This window comes from Rattus norvegicus, chromosome 1 (genome assembly GCF_036323735.1).
Source record: "Rattus norvegicus strain BN/NHsdMcwi chromosome 1, GRCr8, whole genome shotgun sequence".
NCBI lineage: Eukaryota > Metazoa > Chordata > Mammalia > Rodentia > Muridae > Rattus > Rattus norvegicus.
The window spans coordinates 247,691,283-247,714,943 of NC_086019.1; the positions used below are offsets into that span (position 1 = coordinate 247,691,283).

The 23,661-nt window shown below is 39.9% G+C and overlaps 1 protein-coding gene and 1 pseudogene across 1 annotated transcript; both read left to right on the forward strand.

The window, feature by feature from the left end:
- The window catches only part of LOC134484012 (cytochrome P450 2C26-like), a 61,721-nt pseudogene extending 49,576 nt beyond the window's left edge, over positions 1-12,145 (forward strand).
- Positions 12,146-17,835: 5,690 nt separating this feature from the next.
- LOC134484833 (igE-binding protein-like) lies at positions 17,836-21,172 on the forward strand. The gene is made up of 2 exons (XM_063280725.1): positions 17,836-17,840; positions 19,496-21,172. The coding sequence occupies exons 1-2, from the start codon at positions 17,836-17,838 to the stop codon at positions 21,117-21,119; spliced, it is 1,629 nt and encodes a 542-aa protein (XP_063136795.1). The 3' UTR covers positions 21,120-21,172.
- The last annotated feature ends 2,489 nt before the right edge of the window (positions 21,173-23,661 follow it).

Here is a 23,661-nt window from a genome sequence, read left to right on the forward strand (position 1 = left end):
GGGTTTTGAGAGGAGAAAAAGAAAAGGGGAATAATATTTGAAATGTAAATAAATATCCAATAAATTTTTAAAGATATAAAATTGTGTTTCTCAACTGTTAGTGATTCCTACCTTGAGAATTCTCTGTTTAGTTCTGTATCTTAATTTCAACTGGGTTATTTGTTTTTGTAAAATTATATATGGTGTTTATATTCTTCAGTTCTTTATATATTGTGGATATTAGTCCTTTGTCAGACATAAGGTTGGTGAAGACCTTTGTCATTCTGTAAGCCACCTTCATATCCTACTGATGGTGTTCTTTGTTTTACAGAATCTTTTCATTTTCATGAGTTCTCGTTTAGTAAATATTTATCTTAGTGCCTCAGCTATTGGTGTTCTCTTCAGGGAGTATTCTCCTATACCAATGCCTTCAAGGCAGTTTCCCACTTTCTCTTCTATGAATATAGTATGCCCAGTTTTATGTTGAGGTCTTTGAACCACACGGCCTTGAGTTTTGAGCATGGTGATAAATATTAATTTATTCACAGTATTTTATTTGCAGATGTCCAGTTAGGACAGCACCATTTTTTGAAGATGCGTTCTGTTTTTTTTTTTTTCTCACGTTGTATGGTTTTGTTTTCTTTTTCAAAAATCAAGTGGTGGTAAGAGTTCGTGTATATTTCTGGGTTTTTGATTCAATTCCACTGATTAATATGTCTAATTCTATACTAATACCATACAGCGTTCTTTTGTTTGTTTGTTTAGTTCTTTTGTTTGTTTCGTTTTGTTTGTTATTGCTCTGTAGTACAGCCTCCTATCAGAAATGGTATAAGTCCAACAGTTCTTCTATTATACAGGATTGTTTTAACTATAATGTAGTCCTCATGGAAGATGAAAATTAAACTTTCAAGGTCTGTAAAGAATTGTGTTCGAATTTTAATGGAAATTGCATTGAATCTGTAAATTTCTTTGGGTAAGGTGGGCATTTTTACTATGTTAATTGTACTGATCCATGAGCATTGGAGGTCTTTCCACTATGTGATATCTTCTTCAATCCATTTTTCAGAGACTTGGAGTTCTTTTCATACAGGTCTTTCACTCACGTTTTTTGGAGTTACATGGAATATTTTATACTATTTGTGGCTAGTGTGAAGGGTATTTTTTCTGTGATTTTCTAACCTACTATAAAAGAGGGCTACTGAATTTTTTAAATTAATTTTGTATCCAGCAACTTTGCTGAAAATATTTTTCAGCTGCAGGAGCCTCTGTTTGAAATTTTTGTGTCATTTTTGTAGACTCTCATATTTGCAAATAGCAATACTTTGACTAATTTTCTAATTTGTATCTAATTGATCTCCTTTAATTTTTTTATTCTTCTAGCTGAAACTTCAAATACTATATTAAAGAGATATGGAGAAAATGGACAACCTTGTCTTGTCCCTGATTTTAGTAGAATTGAATTAAGTCTCTCCATTTAATTTGATGTTGCTATTGGCTTGTTGTACTTATTATGTTTCGGTAAGCACTTCGATCCCTGATCTGTCCAAGACATTCAACATGAATGTGTGTTAAATTTTTTATAGGTTATGCAGAATATAATAAGATCATCATATGTTTTTTCATTCTTTTTTTATATAGTGAATTACATTGATGGGTTTTTGTGTATTTAACCATGTCTACATTCTGGAATGATGCCTGCCTGATTATGGTGGATGTTATATTCTATGTGTCAATTGACTTGGTTTAAAAGTATATGTTGAATATTTTCCTCTATGTTCATAAGGGAAATTGCTCTGACATTCTCTTTATTTCCTGATTTCCTGATATTTTGTGTGGCTTAGTTCACATAGTAACTGAGGCCTCAGAATGAGTATGCTATGTTCCTTCTGGTTCTATTTTTTTGGAATAAATCGTGGAGTGTTATCTGTTTCTATTTTATTGGAATAGACTGTGGAGTGTTAGTATTAGCTCTTCTGTGAAAGTCTGGTAGAATTTTGCATTAAAACATTTAGCCATTTATTTTTTGGTTAAGAGATTTTAATGACTGTTTCTATTTTGACAGGGCTTAGAAGAGTATTTGGATTGTGTATGTGATCTTGATTTAACTTTTGTAAGTGTGATCCATCAATAAAAGCATCCATTTTGTTTAGATATTCCAAATTTGTGGAGTATAGGCTTTGAACGAGACCTAATGATGTCTTGTATTTCACCATTGTCTGTTGTTTTGTATCCCTTTTCATTTCTGATTTGGTTGACTTGGATATTGTCTCCTTGTCTTTTAGTTAGTTTGACTGAGAGCTTATTCATCATGATTTTCTGAAAGAAACAGCTCTGGGTTTAGTTGATGGTTTGTATTGTTTACTTTGTTTTCACTGATTGATTTCAGGCCATAGTTTGACATTTTTCTGCCATGTACTTCTCTTTCAGATGTTTGTTTGCTTTTTCTTCTAGAACGTACAGGCATACTTTGAGTTGCAAGCATGAGATCTCCTCAAGTTATTTATGAAGTCATTCAGTTCTCATGAACTTTTCTGTTAGCAGTGCTTTCATTGTGTCCCATAACTTTGAATACGTTAGCTCTTCATTTTCATTGAATTCTATAAATTCTATAATTTCATTATTTCTTCATTGACATAGAAAATATTGAGTATAACATATGTCCTTATGGAATAGTAGAGTGTCCTTTGGGTATATGCATAGAAGTGGTATAGCTGTATCTTCTGATAGAACTGTTTCCAATTAGTACCTCAACACAAATCCAGATAGACTGAATCTAATAGAAGAGAAATTGGAAAAGAGTCTAGAATGCATTGGCACAGGGAAAAATTCCTCAAACCAAATGCCAATGGTTCAGGCTCTAAGATCAACAATTGATAAATGGGACCTCATGAAAGTGAAAAGCTTCTTTAAGGCAAAGGAGACTGTCAATAGGCCAAAACAGCAATGTACAGATCAGTAAAGGATCTTCATTAACCACACATCTAATAGAGAGCTAATATCCAAAATATATAGATAACTCAAGAAGACAGACTCCAAAAAAAGCCGAATTAACACAATTTTAAAAATGGGCTACAAAGCTAAAGAGAGACATCTTAGCAGAATAATCTCAAATGGCCAAGAAACACTTAAAGGAATATTCCATATCCTTAGTCATGTGGAAATGGAATTCAAAACGATCCTGATATTCTACCTTATACCAATCAGAATGGCGAAGACCAAAATCTCAAATGACAGCACATGCTGAAAAGGGTGTAGAGAAAGAAACACTCCTACATTGTTGGTATCATTGCAAACTAGTCAATGGAAATCAACCTGTTACCTCAACAAGGGGTATTTCAATTTTCTTCTGTTTGTCCAAGATTGCTCTGTGATGAATATATGTTCAATTTTGTAGAAGATTCCATGAGATACTGTGATAGTTTGCATATGATGGGCCAATGGAGTGGAACTATTAGAATGTGTGACCTTGTTGGAGGAAGTATGTCACTATGGGAGTGGGCTTGGAGACCCTCCTTCTAGCTGCATGAGGATGCTCAGTCTGTTCCTGGCTTCCTTCAGGTGAGGATGTAGAATTCAGCTCCTATTGCACTATGCCTGCCTGGATGCTGCCATGCTACTGCCTTGGTGATAATGGACTGAACCTCTGAACCTGTAGCGAGCCCCAATTAAGTGTTGTCCTTGTATTGTTCCCAGCAATAAAACCCTAACTAAGACAGATACTGTGAATAAAATATATTCCTTTTGAGTTCAAGGTGAAATGTTCTGTAGATAACCATTAGGTCTATTTGATTCATAACAACTGTTGACTTCATTATTTCTGTTTAGTTTCTGTTTCCATTTCATGTATGTTGGTGAGAATGGAGTATTCAAGTCTTACAACTAATGTGCGGGTTTCAATATGTGATTTAAGCTTTAGTACTGTTTCTCTTCTGAATGTGGGTTCCCTTGCATTTGTGGCATAGATGTTCAGAGTTGAGACTTAAACATGGTGGATTTTTCATTTGATAAGTATTAAATGTCCTTCTCCATCTCTTTTGAATACTTTTGGTTGAAAGTTAAAGTGGAAATGTCTGATTGTATCACATGTTACAGACTCATGAGAGCTTTTGGTAAAGCTGATTTTTGTGGTATTTTGCTGAAGCAGACTCGTCTGAGGTTTTGCTGAAGCAAGATCCAGAAGGACATAAGATATTTGGAGAATGTGTAAGTAGGACCCAAAAGACAGTGACAAGGCACCTACCCTTGCATCACTATCTAAGCAATGCTTCATTGATCTCATGTCTTCCCTGATCTTCACTTCATTGAGGCAGGCACTGGAAAGAACCTCTCAACACATTCAGGCTGGTCCCTGCCTCCCCTAAAGACTCGTTTCAATTCAGCTAAGGCCTCACTGTTCCTGCTGAATCATGCCTCTTTTGCTGATTTGCTTTTGCTGATACTTTTGAATTAGACTGCTGGTATCTTGGCAATGAGAATTGGAATCATCCCAAAAGAAGTACTTCTAAACAGGCCTATGTCACCTTTTAGTATATACCATATTTTCTCCCCTACTTTTGGATGGTAGGCTAGAAAGGTGGTGGAAGCATTTAAGAATCCTTAATAAAGTAGATTTTGAAAAAAATTAAGCCTACATAAAGTCTATTTTATTAGATATTATAGTGGCTGCTCCAGCCATATGATTGGAATGTTTATGTACCCATTCTGTTAGCCTGTGCCATTTTATTGGGGATTGATTCCATTGATGTTGACAGATATTAATGGTCGAATTCTAATTTCTTTTATTTTTTTATTGATGGGGTAGTGTGTATATGTGTGCGTGCGTGCGTGCGCGTGCGCGCGCGCGCGTGTGTGTGTGTGCGTGTGTGTGTGTGTTTTATAATTGGTTTCACTAGTGTGAAGTTATTTACTTCTGTGTTTTCTTGGGTATAGCTAGCCCCGTTGGGTTGGAGCTTTCCTTCTAATACTCTGTGTATGGCTGGATTTGTGGAAATACATTCTTTAAATTTGGTCTTTCATGAAATATATTATTTTCTCCATCTATAGTGCTTAAAGTTTTGCTAGTTATAGTAATCCGGGCTCTAATCTGTTATCTCTTAGGGTCTGCAAGACATGAGTCCTGGCCCTTATGCACTTTAGAGTCTCTGTTTGGAAGTCAGGTGTTATTCTAGTAAGTTTGCCTTTATATATTACTTGGTCTTTTTTCTCTTGCACCTTTTAGTGTTCTTTATTTTGTCTATACATTTATTGTTATGATTATTCTGTGGCAGGAGGGTTTTCTTTTCTGATCCAATCTATATTGTACTCTCTAAGCTTCTTGTATGTTTATAGATACCTCTGTCTTTAGGTTAGGGAGATTTTGTTCTATTACTTTGTTAAAGACATTTTCTTAGCCTCAGAGCTATTCCTCCAATTCTTTTTTTCCTTTTATCTTTTATTTCTTGGGTATTTTCTTTACTACATTTCAAATGTTATCCCCTTTTCCAATTTACCCTCTGGAATTCCCCTATCTTTTCCCCCATGTCCTTGCATCTATGAGAGAGTTCTCCCAAACACTCATCCACCTACTCCCTCCCATCTCCAAGTGTTGGCATTCCCCTACATGGAGTACATGGAGGCATTGAGCCTTCATAGGTCCAAAGCTATCTCCTCTCCCTGTTAACAGATAAAGCTATCTTCTGCTATATATTTGGATGGAGGCATGGGTTCCTTCCTGGGTGCGCTCTTTGGTTCATGGTTTATACTCTAGGAGTACTGTGTGTGTCTGGTTGGTTGATATTTTTGTTATTTGAATGGGGTTGAAAACCTCTTCACCTCCTTCTTTCAACTCTTCCATTGGGGGCCCCGTTTTCAGTCCAATGGTTGAGAGCATCTGACTCTTTATTTTTCTTGCTCTGGCAGACCCTCTCAGGAGACAACTATATCAGTTTCCTGTCAGTATGGACTTCTTGGCATCGACAAATTGTCTGGGATTGGTGACAGTATATGGTATAGGATGGATCCCCTGTAGGGCAGTCTGTGGAAGATCTTTCCTTCAGTCTCTACTCCACACTTTCTCTCTTTGTTTGCTTCTGTGAGTATTTTGTTCTCCCTTTTAAGAAGGACTGAAGCATCCACTCATGGGTCTTCCAACTTCATGAGCTTCATGTGGTCTGTGGATTGTATCTTGGGTATGCTGAGCTTTTGGGCAAATAGCCACTTCTCAGTAAATGCATACCATGTGTGCTCTTAGGTGATTGGGTTACCTCACTCAGGATGATATTTTCTAGTTCAATCCATTTACCTAACAATTTCATGAAGTCATTGTTTTTAATAGCTGAAAAATGCATCATGTAAATATACCACATTTTCTGTATCCATTCCTCTGTCGAAGGACATCTGGGTTCTTTCCAGCTTTTGGCTATTATAAATAAGGCTGCTAAGAACATAGTGGAGCATGTGTCCTTGTTATATTCTAGACCATCTTTTGGGTATATGCCCAGAAGTGGTATAGCTTGGTCCTCAAGAAGTACTATGTCCAATTTTCTGAGAAACTTCTGGACTGGTTTCCAGAGTTGTTACACCAGTTTACAATCCCACCAAAAATGGAGTGTTCTTCTTTCTCCACAACATTCCCACCATCTACTTTCACCTGAGTTTTTGATTTTAGCCATTCTGACTGGTGAGGTATTATCTCAGGGTTGTTTTGAGTTTCATTTTCCTAATTACTAAGGATGTTGAACATTTCTTTAGGTGCTTCCCAGCCATTCAATATTCTTCAGGCGAGAATTCTTTGTTTAGCTTTGTACCCATTTTTTAAAAGAATTATTTGATTCTCTGGTGTCTAACTTCTTGAGTGCTTTACATATATTCAATGTTAGCCCTCTCTCAGATATAGTATTGGTAAAGTCCTTTTCCCAATCTGTTAGTTACCATTTTATCCTATTGACTATGTCTTTTGCCTTACGGAAGCTCTGTAATTTTATGAAGTTCCATTTGATGATTCTTGATCTTAGAGCATAAGCCATTGGTGTTCTATTCAGGAAACTTTCACCTTTGCCTATGTGTTCTATCTTTTTCTTAACTTCTCTTCTACTAGGTTCAGTATGGTTGTATATGGAGGTCTTTGTTCTACCTGTACAAGGAGATAATTGAGTAGGTCGATTTGAATTCTTATACATGGTGACCTCTACTTGAATTAGCACCATTCACTCAAAATGTTGTGTTTTTCCACTGGATAATTTTAGCTCCTTTGTCAAAGATCAAGTGACCATAGGAGTGCGGGTTCATTTCTGTGTCTTCAATTCTATTCCATTGATCTACCTGCATGTTTTTTTTTTTTTTACCAATACTATACAGATTTTATCATGATGGCTCTGTAATACAGCTTGATATTTGGGAGCATGATTCCCCCAGCTGTTCTTTTATTTTTTCCTTTTGAGAATATTTTTCCCTATCCTTGGTTTTTGTCTTCCTAAATTAATTTGAAAAGTTCTCTTTCTAACTCTATGAAGAATTGAGTTGGGATTTTGATGGGGATTGCACTGAATCTGTAGATTGCTTTCGGCAAAATTGCCATTTTTACTATATTAATTCTGCCAATCCATGACATTGGAGATCTTTCCATCTTCTAAAATCCTCAATTTGTTTCCTCAGAGTCTTGAAGTTCTTGTCATACAAATCTTTCTCTTGCTTGGTTAGAGTCACACCAAGGTATTTTATATTGTTTGTGACTATTGTGAATGTTGTCATTTCCCTAATTTCCTTCTCACCCATTTATCCTTTGAGTAGAGAAAGGCTACTTAATTGTTTGAGTTAATTTTTATCCAGCCAATTTGCTGAAGTTATTTATGAGGTTTTCTAGTTCTCTGGTGGAATTTTGTGGTGACTTAAGTATACTATCAAAATCCAAGAACAAATCAAAATGATTATCCATCTTGATCAAGTAGACTTCATCTCAAGGATGCAAGGATGGCTCAACATATGGAAATACATCATCATAATGCACCATATAAAATAGGATCACAGAAAAAAACCACATGGCCATCTCAGTAGATGCTGAGAAAGCATTTACCAAAATTCCACACCCCTTCACGATAAAAGTCTTGGAAAGATCAAGAATTCAAGGCCCCTACCTAAACATAATAAAAGCAATATACAACAAACCAGTAGCAAAATTAAACTTAATGGAGAGAAACATCAAGCAATCCCACTGAAATCAGGGCTCTAGACAAGGCTGCCCACTCTCTCCCTACCTACTCAATGCAGCATTTGAAGTCCTAGCCAGAATAATTAGATAACAAATAGGGTTCAAAGTGATATAAATTGGAAAGGAAGAAGTCAAAATATTCCTACTATTCTTAGGTTTGGTCTTTTTATACTATCCAAAATTTCCTGAATGATTAGTGTTAGAAACTTTGTATGTTTGCATTTTACTTGAACATATCAATTTCTGCTACCATATTTTCTATGCTTGAGATTCTTCCATCCCTTGTATTCTGTTGATGATACTTGAATCTGTAGGTCCTATTCTCTTTCCTAGGTTTTCTTTCTCAAGTATTGTCTAACTTTTGTTTTCTTTATTGCTAGTCCTCTTTATATTTTCTGGTCTTGAACAGTATTATTCACTTTGTTTTGTATATTTTTGTATTTCCTCATATCTATACATTTCCTCTACCTGTTTGATTTTATTTTACTATATTTCTTTAAGGGACTTATTTTTTAATTACTTTTATTTTTTTATAGTCCAATCATTAGTCCCCTCCTCGCCCAGCCGCCCATAGCTCTTCATCTTATTCCTCCTCTTCCCATGTCTCCAAGTACATGTCCCCTCTCCACCATACCTCCCACATCCTGAGACCTTAAGTCTCTGGAGAGTTAAGTGTATTTTCTCTCACTGAGTCCAGACTAGGCAGTCCTCTGAGGTTTATGAGTAGGAGGCCTCTGACCAGTTCCTATAATGCTGCCTTGTATGAGCTCTTTGTGGTTCAGTGTCTGAGGGATCTCACTGGTCCAAGTTAGTTAAGACTGCTCATCTTTTCTCTTTTTAAATCCTTGTTTATTTTAATATTCTATTGTGTCATGAATAAGTAATGTACTGAGTTACAACATTTTTACTCTTTCCTTCCATGACTCCTTAACCTTCTATCCACTTATTCTAAACTTCATGCCTAGTTTAATTATTCTTTTAGTTTTTTCAAGACAGAATTACTCTATGTAACAGCCTTGGCTGTCTTGAAACTTGTTGTTCATACTATGTTGTATCTTAAGTCAAAGAGATCTTCCTGGGAATACAGTCATTTGCCACCGTGACTATTTGATTATTCCTGTTAAAATATTCATATATTTATATTATCAATACAGAATGAGAACATACCGAGTATATTTAGTGTTGTTCATATGTAGATGTATTCATTCTCAAACTCATTATTAATATATTAATTGAAAATTTCACTCATGTGTATAATAAATTCTGCTCACAATTATTCTTCCACATATACTTCCTCAATTCCTCAGGAAAAGATTCTACACTCCAAAACTCCAAATTTTTATAGTATTTCACTGAAAAATATCTTGTAGCTAAAAATGTATTGCCATGCATTTAATATCAGTCCTTTGGGGACAAAGGCTGACAAATCTTTAATTAAAAAAAACCTGTTGTACAGAGCTAATTATAAAATAACCAAGCAGAAGCAATGAAAAACATCATTGAAAAGAGGAAGCTGGTGAAAATGTTTTTATTGGGCCAGAGGTCATGTTCCAACCAAAGCAAGAAAAAAGACTTGCCAATTTTAGCTCTGTGGTTCTGGCTTTAGAGTCAATGATATAGAATATGGGTTATGGAATCTCCCCCTGTGTCCAAGCAAAGGTGCTAAGGCTACTTGTGTGTCAGGGATAGCCCTGCATGGAGACCCAAAAAGGACATTGTGTGAACCTGCAATCATGAATCCTAAATTTCAATGGGGGCCCTATGATGCAGGATATATAGGAATCATGGGTGAGCTGACCAGTAAAGCTGTGAACAGGGTGTGAAATGAGTCCAAGGGAAATCAGCTTGTTATGGGCAGCACAGCTGTACGTATTGGAGATATGAAGAGTAATTTGACATCAGACATGGAGATACAGAGTTTGGAGGTTGATCAGCTATGTTTTTTTCTGCTCTTGCTCTGGTACAGTATTTCCTTACTATGCTCCTTTCCCTCCATTTTTTAAGGATAATGGATAACTTTTATTAGTATAGGTTGCAGTATGTAATATGCTTTTGTATTTTGATTATACAGGTATTCCAGTTAAGAGATTGCCATGAGTCTCCAAAGAGTTCTTTGGACTTCAGACAGTGTTGAGAACATTATTGATTCAGGTGACTTTTGAAATTTTACTGGATATACTTTTGCATTCTAATATGAATGCAAGCACATGGGTCCCTGGAAGTAGAATGTGGTTGTTGCTTTAATAGGAATGACTCTCATGGGTTCATATACTTGATTGAATTCTTGTTCATAAGGGAATAATATTACATGTCAAGGATGAGAAGATATGGCCTTGCTGGAGTTGTGTGTCATTTTTGGAAGAAGTATGCCACTGGTGGTGACCCTTTGGCTGTCAAACACTCAAACCAATACAACTTTCTCTTTCTTCCTGTTGCCTGACAATCCAGATGTAGAATTTCCCGCTCCCTCTCCAGCACATGTCTCCCCACAAGGTGTCATTCTTCCTTCCATGAGAATAATTGACTAAACTTCTAAAATTGTAAGCCAGCCCCAATTAAATGCTTTCCTTTATAAGATTTGACATGGTCATCATGTCTCTTCACATAGGAAAACAATAACTCAGACACTAAATATAAGGGGTTCCTTTGTTGTACCGTGACCTGGTTCCTCTGTTTACAAAGAAAGGAGGCCTAAGTAAAATAAGATTTCTTCCAGAAAGACATCTTGAGAAGCTCAATAGAATCATTTGGTGGAGCCTCTAAATCACTGAGAAGCAGATTTACATAGAGATTCGTGCCTCTAGCCCCATGGAGATAGCTATTCGTGCCATTAACAGAAGTCCGTGTTCATAGCTTTAGTCACATCAACTGGGCCATAACATACCAGATACAAAGCTTGCTTGCCTGCCAAGAAAGCCATGAAGTAGTCATTCTACTTGAAGTTGCCTGTCATCCAGAAAGTTGCCATGATCAAACTTCTTAGAGTGGGGAAGAAAGAATGAAGTATGAAAAGTATTATTCTGAAGAAAGAAGTGGGGATAAAAAGTTTTATGTTCTATGTTAAAGCAAACATCAACCTCAGGCATAACGTGTCTTATATATTATAATCTACACTCCATATTATTTTTTAACAATTGTCCTCACATTAACTGCCACTACTTTGAATATAGGTAAGATCATAACATCCATCTAGCTGACTAGTACTTTTGTATGATGTATTCTTTGATATCATATGTTAGTTTGAAAAATGACTCTTTTTGTCTAAAATGTTTTTTCCTTTAGCCATCCATTAATCTAAAAAATGTATGCTTTAACTCAGTAGTTACTGTTATCCCCTTGTATTTTTTGTACCAGTGCAATACATCTCAGGTCAACACCGTATACAAGGAATAATTACCTTTTTTGGCATTTCCCTCCTAGGAAAACGGATGTGTGCAGGAGAGGGCCTAGCCCGCATGGAGTTATTTTTATTCCTGACCACAATTTTACAGAACTTTAAGCTGAAATCTGTACTTCAACCAAAGGATATTGATACAACTCCAGTTTTCAATGGATTTGCCTCTCTACCACCATTTTATGAGCTGTGCTTCATTCCTCTCTAAAGAGATCAAATTGCCTGGCTCCTGATGTGTTGTATTTTCTCCCTTCAAATAGCTCCTATATTCCTCAAGATTCAAGAAATATCCATATTGCATTTTCCAGTTTCTGGAGTCACTGCTCACATATATCTGCACTTCCCTATTCTCTGTAACAGTCTCCCCATCTCATGTACCTATGTATATCTAAATTTGAGTTCTTACTGTGGTTTAGCTGTAGCACTGGTAATTCACAAAAATTTATCTTCTTTATGTTCTCAAAAATAAGATCTTTTGATTGAGTTGCCTTTGTTCAGTGTTTCCTTACAATTCAGGCTAAAACCAAAACACTAGATTCTCAATATATCATGTTGTTCCATATAATGATAACAGAGCATGTAAAGTGGCAGTTCCGTGGAGGAACAGGTTCCTCCTGTTGCCCTTTTCATTCAAGTCTGAAGACCCAACCTTCATCTTCAGTGCATGTCTCAAAGTCAATGCATGTGCTCGTTATACCAGGGTTTGAGAGGCAGGCACAGGAGGATCCCTTGGGTTTCCTGGTCACCCATATTAGATTAATAGCCGTACTAGGGAGATAAACTGTCTCGCAAAACAAGACAAGATGTTTCTAAAAGAAACAGTACTAGTAAAAGTTTTACTTCTGGCCTTTACATAGATATGACTCTCTTCTCAAACATGCAACTATTCATGCACACACTATCTTCCCCTTTAACTAATATAAACGGGAATGTGAATGGGAGATTAGTAAGAAAGCTTTTTTTTCCTGAATGTTAAGTATAGCCACTAGCAGTATTTGTGTTTGAAACATATAAATGCTGATGAGGAACTGAAGCACTCTGTAGACAAATATAATGAAGACAACTCACAGGGAGGAATAAACATGCAGGTTGTGTCAAGATTTGCTTTCAACAATACTGACAAAAGACTCTTAGTGCTTTTTCCTTTGATTTATTCTTTCTTCATATAGCATCTCCTCACTACAGCCCCTCCCCCAACATTCCACTTCTTCAAGTTCCTCTACTACCATTATTCTTCCCCAGATCCATTGTTCTTTCATTTCCCTTCAGAAAATAGCAGGCCTTCTAGGGATATCAAGCCAACTTGGTATAAAAAGGTGTGACAAGATTAGCCACAAATCGTCATATCAAGGTTCGACTTGACAAGGAAGAGGAAAATGGTCCAAAGAGTAGACAACTGAGGCAGAGATACCCAGACTCCTCCTGTTAGGAGTCCTCAAAACACTAAGCTATGCAACCACATCATGTATGCAGAGGACCTAATGCAGACCCTTTTGGTCTTTGCTTCCATCTATGTGAACTGTTATGGCTCTGAATAGTTGATTATCTAGGCTGTGTTCTCATAATGATTTTTTTTGTATACATGTGCTTTTAGGACTGACCACTTGGTATTTGTGCTAGTAAGAACTTTTTCCCATAGGATTTGGGTGCATGAAACTGTGGGATGGTACCAGTTCACTTCCGGGCAGAGCCAAAAACAGGAAGGGCTCTGACCCCAAGGAATTCTGCCTCTGTGTATCCTGAATCCACCAAGCAGGTCACTTGGTAGCAGAAAAGTGGGTCTTATGTCTGCTCTCAACTGTGGTGGCGCTTCTGGGACTGTCTTCCAGCTCTAGGCGTGGGCAGGAATTAAAGGGTCCTGCCCCTAATTGCTCCTATAGCTTCTTGCACCCAGTGGCCACAGATGGCACTGTGCAATTCTCTTGGGTCTGGACTGTGGGCAGAGGATCTTCTCCTCTCACTTCTCAGAAGTATTTACACTTCTGAATGTCCAACTCTCTCCCCCATGGGATATTGGTGCAGGGAGCTGTTTGGCCAGTTCATTAAGGTCCTGGGCACAGAAAATTAATTATTCCATTTGTTTACACTTCAAATGATATCTCCCTTCCCAGTTAACTCACTATACCACACCCATGCCATCTACCATCTCCCCTCTCAGCTTTGCCTACATTAGGGTGCTTCCCACCCCATCCACCCACTCCTGCCCCACCATTCCAGCATCCTCTTATGCTGGGGCATCAAATCTCCCCAGTACCTCTGGCTTTCCCCCATTGATGTCAGGTAAGGCCATCCTTAGCCATATATGTATCTGGAGCCGTGGATCCTTCCCTGTACACCCCTTGGTGCTATAATTCCTGGGAGCACTAGGTAGTCTGGATAGCTGATGTTGCTCTTCCTATGGGGCTGCAATCCCCCTCTGCTACCCCATTCCTTCTGCTGTCTCCCCTACCAGAGGCCTGGAGCTCAGTGTGATGGTTGGCTCCAAGCTTCTACATCTGCACTGATCAGTTGCTGGCTGAACCTCCCAGTTAACAGGTAGACCAGGTTCCTGTTAGCATTTGCCTCTTGTCAACAGCAACAGTGTCAAGATTGGTGTCTGCAGATAGAATAAATACCCAGATGAGATTGTCCCCCCATGGTCCTTCCTTCAGTCTCTGCTCCATTTTTTGTCCCTGTTCTTCCTTTGAACAGGAATATTAATGTGTTAAAAACCTTGTGATGGGTGGATGGCACTTTACATCAAATGGGGGTTGTGCCTATCTACTGAAAGTGGTCTCAACAGGTTCTATCTCCCCTTCCCTGTGCCTTTTGGCTAAAGTCATCACTGTTGAGTCCTGGGAGCCTTTTGCTTTCCTGGTATCTTAGACCCTCCAGTCTCTATCCCATTTCTTCATCCCCCACTGCTACATATTGCTACTGTATCTCCTGACCCTCTGTTTCTCTCTCCTGTCTCTTTCAGTGCCTGATTCTGCCCACCTTTTTTCCTCCCCTGTTCTCTTCCTCCCAGGTGGCCCCTCCGTCCACTTCCTGAAATTGTCCAGTACCCGCTCTATGAAGGACTGAAGTGTCCACACCTACTCTTCCTTCCTTTTAAGTTCCATATAGTCTGTGGGTTGTGTCGTGGGCATTGCGGTCTTTTGGGCTAATATTCACTTATCAGTGAGTACATACTATGTGTGTTCTTTAGTGACTGTGTTACCTCATTCAAAATAATATTTTCTAGTTCCAACCATTTGCCTAAGAATTACCTGTAGTCGAGAAAGAACTGGAAGAGCTTGAAGGGGCTCGAGACCCCATATGCCCAACAATGCCAAGCAACCAGAGCTTCCAGGGACTAAGCCACTACCTAAAGACTATACATGGATTGACCCTGGACTCTGACCTCATAGGAAGCAATGAATATCCTAGTAAGAGCACCAGTGGAAGGGGAAGCCCTGGGTCCTGCTAAGACTGAACCCCCAGTGAACTAGACTGTTGGGGGGAGGGCGGCAATGGGGGGAGGGGAGGGAGGGGAACACCCATAAGGAAGGGGAGGGGGAAGGGGATGTTTGCCCGGAAACCGGGAAAGGGAATAACACTGGAAATGTATATAAGAAATACTCAAGTTAATAAAAAAAAGAATTACCTGTAGTCATTTTTTTAGTACCTGAATGGTACTCTATTGTATAAGTGTACCATATTTTGTGTATCCATTCTTCCCTTGAGAGACATCTTTGTTGTTTCCAGCTTCTGGCTATTATTAATAAAGCTGCTATAGACATAGTGGAGCATGTGTCCTTGTAATATATTGGAGCATCTTTTAGGTATATGCCCAAGAGTGCTATAGTTCGTTCCTCATGGAGAATTATATGTAATTTTCTCAGGAACTGCCAGATTGATTTTTATGCCTCTGACTACTACAGTCCTTCCTCCCAGTCTTATGCATGGGTCATGGGCCTCATATTAGACCAGTCATTTGCAACACTGTATATTCAATTAATAAGAGACCTCACTATGGCCACCCTTTATTTATTTGGAGATCCTTTATCCACTTGGACTTGAGCATTGTTCAGAGCAATAAGAATGGATTGATTTACATTCTTCTACATGCTGTTCTCCAGTTGAACAAACACCATTTGTGGCTATCCTTTTGACACTGATGGTTTTAGTTACTTTGTCAAAAATCAAGTGACCATAGATGTGTGGGTTCATTTATGAGTCTTCTATTCTATTCTTCTGATCTATCTGTCTGTCCCTTTTCCAATACCATGCAATTTTTATCACTACTGCTTTGCAATACAGCCCGAGGTCAGGGATGCTGATTGCCCTAGAAGTTCTTTTATTGCTGATGATAGTTTTCACTGTCCTGGATTTTTTGTCATTGCAAATGAATTTAAAAATAGCCCTTTCTATCTTTATGAGGAACTGAGTTGGAATTTTAATAGGGATTTCATTGAATCTGTAGATTGCTTTTTGGCAAGATGGCTACGTTTACAATATTAATCCTGTCAATCCATGAACATCTGAGATCTTTCCATCTTCTGACATCTTCTTCAACTTCTTTAATCAGAGATTTGAAATTCTTGTCACAGACATCTTTCACTTGTTTGGTTAGAGTCACACTGAGAAATTTTATATTGTGACTATTGTGAAAACTGTCATTTCACTAATTTCATTCTCAGCCTGTTTATCCTTTTAGCAGGGGATGGCTACTGATTTGTTTGAGTTAATTTTATATCTAGCCACTTTGCTGAAGTTGTTTATCGGGCTTAGGAGTTCTCTGGTTGAAATTTTGGGGTCACATTGTATACTATCATATCATCTGCAAATAGTGATATTTTGAATTGTCTTTGACTTCGTTTTATTTTCTGATTGCTCTGGCTAGGACTTCACGTACTATATTGAATAGGAGGCAATGAGTTGGCAGCCTTATCTAGTCCATGATATTGGTCAGATTCCTTGAAGTTTGTCTCCATTTACTTGATGTTGGCTATTTATTTGCCATATATTGCTTTTACTATGTTTAGGTAATGGCCTTGAATTCCTGACCTTCCCTAGACTTTTAACTTGAAGTGGTGTTGAATTTTACCAAATGATTTCCCAACATCTAATGAGACGATTATGTGGCTTTTTCTTTGAATTTGTTTATTTAGTGGATTATGTTGATGGATTTCCATATACAGAGCTATTCCTTCATCCCTGGAAGGAATACTTGACCGTGATAGATAATCATTTTTATCTGTTTTTGGATTCTGCTTGTGAGAATTTTACTGAGCATTTTTGTGTTATAAGGGAAATTGGTCTGAAGTTCTTTTTCTTTTTTGGGACTTTATGTGGTTTAGGCACAAGAATAATTGTTGCTTTATAGAAGGAATTGTGTAGCCTTCCTTCTGTTTCTATTTTGGGGAATAGTTTGGACAGTATTAGTCTTAGGGCTTATAGGAAAGTCTGACAGAATTCTTCACTAAAACCTTCTGGTCTGGCGCTTTCTCTGGTTGTGAGACTTTTAATAAGTGCTGCTATTTCCTTAGGCATTGTGTAACTGTTTCGATGGCTTATTTGATGTGATTTAACTTTGGTACCTGGTATCTGTCTAGAAAATTGTCCATTTCCTCAGATTTTCCATTTTTGTTGAACATAGGCTTTTGTAGTTATTTTCGCGATGTTTAAATTTAGACATTTTCTTTTCTTATGTCTCCCTTTTCATTTCTGATTTTGTTAATTTGGATACTCTCTCTGTGCCCTCTGGCTTGTCTGTCTAAGAGTTTTTTTTTCTATCTTGCTGATTTTGTCAAAGAACCATCCCATGTTTTCCTTTATTCTTTGTATAGTACTTTTTGTTTCTCCTTAGCTGATTTCAGCCCTGAGTTTCATTATTTCCTGCTCTCTACTATTCCTGAGTGTATTTGCTTCTTTTTGTTCTAGAGCTTTTAGGTGTGCTGTAAAGCTGCTTATGTATGCTCTTTCCAGCTTGTTTTGGAGGCACTCAGTGCTATGAGTTTTCCTCTTTCACTGCTTTCATTGTGTTACATAAATTTGGGTATGTTGTGCATTCATTTTCATTTAATTCTAAAAAGTCTTTAATTTCTTTCTTTATTTCTTCCTTGACCAGGTTATCATTGGGTAGAGCATTTTTCAGCTTCTATGTGTATGTGGGCTTTCTGTCATTTCAGTTTTTATTCAAGATCAGCCATAGTCTATATTGATCTGATAGGATACAATGTATTATTTCAATCTTCTTCTATCTGTCGAGGCATGTTTTGTGACCAATTATATTGTCAGTATTGGAGAAGATACCATGAGGTGTCAACTAGAAGATATATTGTATTCTTTTAGGATGAAATGTTCTATAGAAATCTGTTAAACACATTTGGTTCATAACTTCTTTTAGTTATTCAATGCCCATGTTTAGTTTCTCTTTCCATGATCTGTCCACTGCTGAGAGAGGCATGTTGAAGTCTCCCAGTATTTTTATGTGAGGTGCAATGTGTGTTTTTAGCTTTAGTAATGTTTGTTTTTGAATGTAGTTGCCCTTGCATTTGCATCATAGTTATTCAGGACTGGCAATTCATCTTGGTGTCAATTTTTTTGATGAATATGAAGTGTCCCTCCTTACCTTTTTTGATAAGTTCTAGGTGAAAGTCAAATTTAATCTATATTAGAATGGCTACTTCAGATTTTTTCTTGGGATCATTAGCTTGGAAATATTTTTTTCTCCATCTTTATTTAATTGGGTATTTTTATTTACATTATAATTGTTATTACCTTTCCAGGTTTCCAGGCCAAAATACCCCTAAGTCCTCCCCTTCCCCTTTTATGAGGGTGTTCCCCTTCCCATCCTCACTCCATTGCCACCCTCCTCCCAACAATACCGTTCACTGAGGGTTCAGTCTTGGCAGGTGTGAGGAGCTGTCCGAGGAGCTGTCCACACAGAGATGTGAGGAGCTGTCCGAGGAGCTGTCCTCACAAATGTGAGGAGCTGTCCTCACAAACTCCATTACAAGATGGCACCGGCATCCGGCAGAACGCACCTAGTAAAAAGGGCAATACGCAGGCACCTGGTAACGTCCCTACTCAAAGGGACACGTACGTTTTGGTACGTCATCTGGCATAATTGGCAGCGACCAGTCAGAGAGTGACACGTCCTAGGCGAGGATAGTTTCCTATATAAGGGACGGTTATTCCTCACTCTCCGTCTCCGCATTGTAAGCTTATGCTCTCCCTCTCAAGACGCATTAAAGCTTTTCTGTAGTAGGATCCTGTGTGTGCCGCGTCGTTCCTGCTGGCGAGACGAAGCGCGGGACATCTGGTGCCGAAAACCCGGGAAAGACCTTGCCATCGTCAGCACCTTCGGAGATCCCTTGGCAACAAGGAGGATTCAGAACTGCAGGTAGATACGTTCGGAGAGGCAGCCCTCTCTTGGACTTTGGTCTGGGGTTGTCACCGCCTTGGGAAGGATTTGTTGAGGCTATAGTATTTGTCCTGGGAGCCACCCTACTCTTTATGTTCTGTTCTCACCGTTTTCGTTGTTAAAAGGACGATCACAGCAGCTGAAGGCGCGTCTCAGTCTCTTGTATATAAGTGAGCTTCGCGCAGCTCCCTTTTACCTTCGATTTTGACTGTTGAGGAACAAGGACGCGATAAGGCCGACGTAGATAAGCGGCACCGTCCGGGGAGGCACGTGTAAGACTCCCGTACATAAGAGAGCAGCGTGTCCGTCTCTACCCTTTCACCTCACGCCTTGTCAGACGGACGTAGATAAGCCGCCGGCGTTCCTGGCCCATCATGGGATCCTCACAGTCTGTGGTCACGGCCTTGGAAACAGTGTTAAAGCAGAGGAACATCAAAATTGGAGGAGGAACACTTAAAAACTTTGTGAAGGAGGTGGAGAGGGTGGCGCCTTGGTTTGCCTGTGCAGGCTCATTTACGATTGCCTCATGGAACAAACTTGGAAAAGACCTTGACAGAAAATTGGCAGAAGAGGATCTGCGCCTAGGGACCAAAGCTATATGGAAGCTGGTTAAGAATTGTTTAAAGGATGAAACGTGTAAGGCAGCAGTAGTAGAAGGACAGGCCACTCTCGAGGTAGTCCGGGAAAGTCTGTCAGAAACCGAAGGTAGTGAGAGGTTGGGCGCGCGCAAGAAAAAAGACGTCCTAAGAAAGAAAAAGTGCCCTCCCGGTAAGTCCAAAGACAAGGGAGCGTTGAAATTTTCAGATTCCAGCACTTCCTCCTCTACACATAAACCAGGAGGGGGAGCCAGCCTATACCCTGTGAAAGAGCTAGAAGCGCTGAACCTCGACAGTTCTGAAAGCTCTGAAAATAAAACCTTAGACTCAGAGGAGGAGGCTGAGCTAGATGAGGAAGCAGCTAAATATGAGGAGGAAAGATATTACCCAGATGAATGTAGGGGAAGTAATAGAAGCCTTCTAGCGCGGCCGCCACCAACGGCGCCTCCTCCATATGAGACACGCTCACGTGCCTTCTCACTAGTCCCCGAGAGGGTGAGAAGAAAGCTGAGTATGACATTTCCTATCTGTGAGACTCCGGAGGGAGGACGGGTCCATGCCCCTGTTGAATATAATCAGATTAAGGAATTAGCGGAATCAGTTAGAAAGTTTGGAGTCACGGCCAACTTTACTCTAACACAACTCGACAGGTTGGCCATGACAGCATTGACACCAGCTGATTGGCAGATGATTGCTAAGGCAGCCCTTGCCAGCATGGGCCAATACATGGAATGGAAAGCGCTCTGGTATGAGGCAGCCCAAACACAGGCCAGAGCAAATGCTACGGCCTTAATACCTGAGCAACAAGAATGGACTTTCGAACTCTTAACAGGACAGGGCCGCTTTGCAGCTGATCAGTCTGCTTACCACTGGGGCGCCTATGCTCAGGTCTCCAGCACAGCTATTAGAGCCTGGAAGGCACTGTCCAGGAGAGGAGGGATTGATAATCAACTTACAAAAATCGTTCAGGGACCCCAGGAAAATTTCTCAGATTTTGTAGCTAGAATGACAGAGGCTGCAGGACGAATCTTTGGTGATCCTGAACAAGCAGCACCACTAATAGAACAGCTCGTTTTCGAGCAAGCCACCCAGGAGTGCCGAACAGCCATAGCCCCCCAAAGAAATAAAGGGCTACAGGATTGGCTTAGAGTTTGCAGGGAACTTGGAGGGCCCCTTACTAACTCAGGCCTGGCGGCTGCCATTCTCCAGTTCCAGCGACGCCCCGTTAAAGGGACGGATAAAAGATCATGCTTTCAATGTGGGAAAACAGGCCATCTAAAAAGAGACTGCAGGATGACAAAAAGAGACAGGGGGTCTGCAACCCTCTGTGTCCGATGTGGAAAAGGCTACCATAGGGCTGACCAGTGCCGATCAGTGAGAGACATTAAAGGCAAACTACTCCCTCCTTTGGAGACTCGACCTAATGAGATGTCAAAAAACGGGCTGGTGGGCCCCCGGTCCCAGGGCCCTCAAAGATATGGGAACCGCTTTCACAGGGCCACGACCCCGGCAGAGGAGGTCCCCCAAGAGGCGACACAAAATTGGACCTGCGTGCCGCCTCAGACTTCTTTCTAATGCCCCAGATGGGCATTCAGCCAATTCCTGCTCAGACTGCGGGGCCTCTACCCCCGGGAACCATAGGCCTTGTCCTTGGGAGAGGATCTCTCGCCCTACAAGGACTGATAGTCCATCCAGGCCTTGTTGAAGCTCAGCACTCTCTTGATATTCAGATTCTTTGTTCAAGTCCCGATGGGGTTTTTTCCATAAGTAAAGGAGATAGAATAGCACAGTTATTACTCCTTCCGTGCTTCCAGGCCACGATACAGGATACTAAGGGACCCATGGGGTCCACTGGTCATGATTCGGCATATTTGGTGGTTCACCTTAACAACCGCCCAAAATTGAGCTTAGAAATTAATGGAAAGAAATTCGAAGGTATACTGGATACTGGGGCTGATAAAAGTATAATTTCCTCAAAATGGTGGCCTCAATCATGGCCTACCACAAAATCTTCTCACTCACTACAAGGATTAGGCTACCAGTCATGCCCTATGATCAGCTCTGCCACTCTAACTTGGACAACTGCCGATGGCCGACAGGGACAATTTATTCCTTATGTACTTCCCCTGCCTGTTAATCTTTGGGGGAGGGATGTTATGCAGACCATGGGACTGACCTTATCTAATGAATACCCCCCACAAGTGGCCCACATGATGTCAAGGATGGGCTATAAGGAAGGGAAAGGCCTTGGGCGATTAGAACAGGGTTGTCTCACGCCCATTGAAGCGATCGCCAACCCCCATAAACAAGGCCTGGGTTTTTCCTAGGCGCCATTGGGGCAGCACGACCCATACCATGGAGGACGGAGGACACAGTGTGGGTTCCCCAATGGCCATTAACCTCTGAGAAATTACAGGCAGCTACAGGACTGGTGGATGAACAATTAAGATTGGGACATTTGGAGCCCTCTACCTCTCCTTGGAACACCCCAATTTTTGTAATAAGGAAAAAATCAGGAAAATGGCGACTACTCCATGACTTGAGGGCCATTAACGATCAGATGGAATCCCTTGGACCCATTCAGTGGGGCCTTCCTATACTCTCGGCCCTACAAAAAGATTGGAATTTGGTAATAATAGATATCAAGGATTGTTTTTTCTCTATTCCTCTTTACCCCCCAGATAGGCCCAGGTTTGCTTTTACTGTTCCATCAATTAATCATATTGAACCTGATAAAAGATACCAGTGGAAGGTCCTACCTCAGGGCATGGCCAACAGCCCTACGATGTGTCAGTTATATGTTCAGGAAGCCCTCAAACCAGTCAGGGAGACCTATCCAAATTTACTGTTAATCCATTAAATGGATGATATATTGATGTGTCATAAAGACTTAGAATTACTCAAACAAGCCTATTCCTTATTACAAAAAACCCTTAAACAATGGGACTTACATATTGCTACAAAAAAGGTCCAAATTGCTGACACAGGTCATTTTCTAGGATCCATTATTTTCCCTGATAAGATTATACCCCAGAAACTGGAAATCCGTAGAGACCACCTCCATACTCTTAATGACTTTCAGAAGCTCTTGGGAGATATCAACTGGTTGAGACCATTTTTGAAAATCCCTTCCGCGGAATTAAAACCTTTGTTCGAAATATTGGAAGGGGACGGCCACATCACCTCCCCTCGTGTGCTAACTCCCGCTGCAACCAAGGCCTTACTAAAAGTAGAAGATGCCATAAAACAGGCCCAATTGCAACGCATTGATTGGTCTCTACCTTTTTCACTCTGTGTACTAGATACCAAGGATTTACCCACTGCCGTTTTATGGCAACAAGGTCCACTGTTATGGATCCATCCACATGCTTCCCCTGTGAAGATTATTGATTGGTATCCAGCCGCAGTAGCACATCTGGCTATTAAGGGCCTAAAAGCTGCCATCTGTCATTTTGGGACTCCACCCCAATCCTTGATTATCCCATATACACCCTACCAGGTCCAAACTCTAGCCGCTACCTCTGATGATTGGGCAGTGCTGCTCATATCCTTTACAGGGAAGATAGATAATTATTATCCTAAACACCCCCTATTGTGTTTCGCAAGATCACAACCTATTGTTTTCCCTCGCATCACATCCCACAAACCATTAAAGGAGGGGATAACGGTGTATACGGATGGGTCAAAAACAGGGGTGGGAGCATATGTGGTAAACTCCCAAGTATTCTCACGACAATATTTTGAAACCTCACCCCTAGTGGTAGAATGCCTAGTGGTCATGGAGGTCATTGAAAAATTCCAGGTTCCTCTAAATATTGTTTCAGATTCCTCCTATGTGGTTAATGCTGTTAGTATTCTTGAAACCGCCGGTATAATTAAAACCACTAGTAAGGTGGCAGATATTTTCCAAAAAATCCAAATTATCCTATTAAATAGAAGATTCCCTGTATACATTACTCATATACGGGCCCATTCTGGACTCCCTGGCCCAATGAGTTCAGAGAATGATTTGGCTGACAAAGCCACAAAAATGATAGCTGTGGCCCTGGCCTCTCCTTTAGAGGCCGCTAAAGCCTTTCATGGCAATTTCCATGTCACCTCAGAAACTTTACGCCGC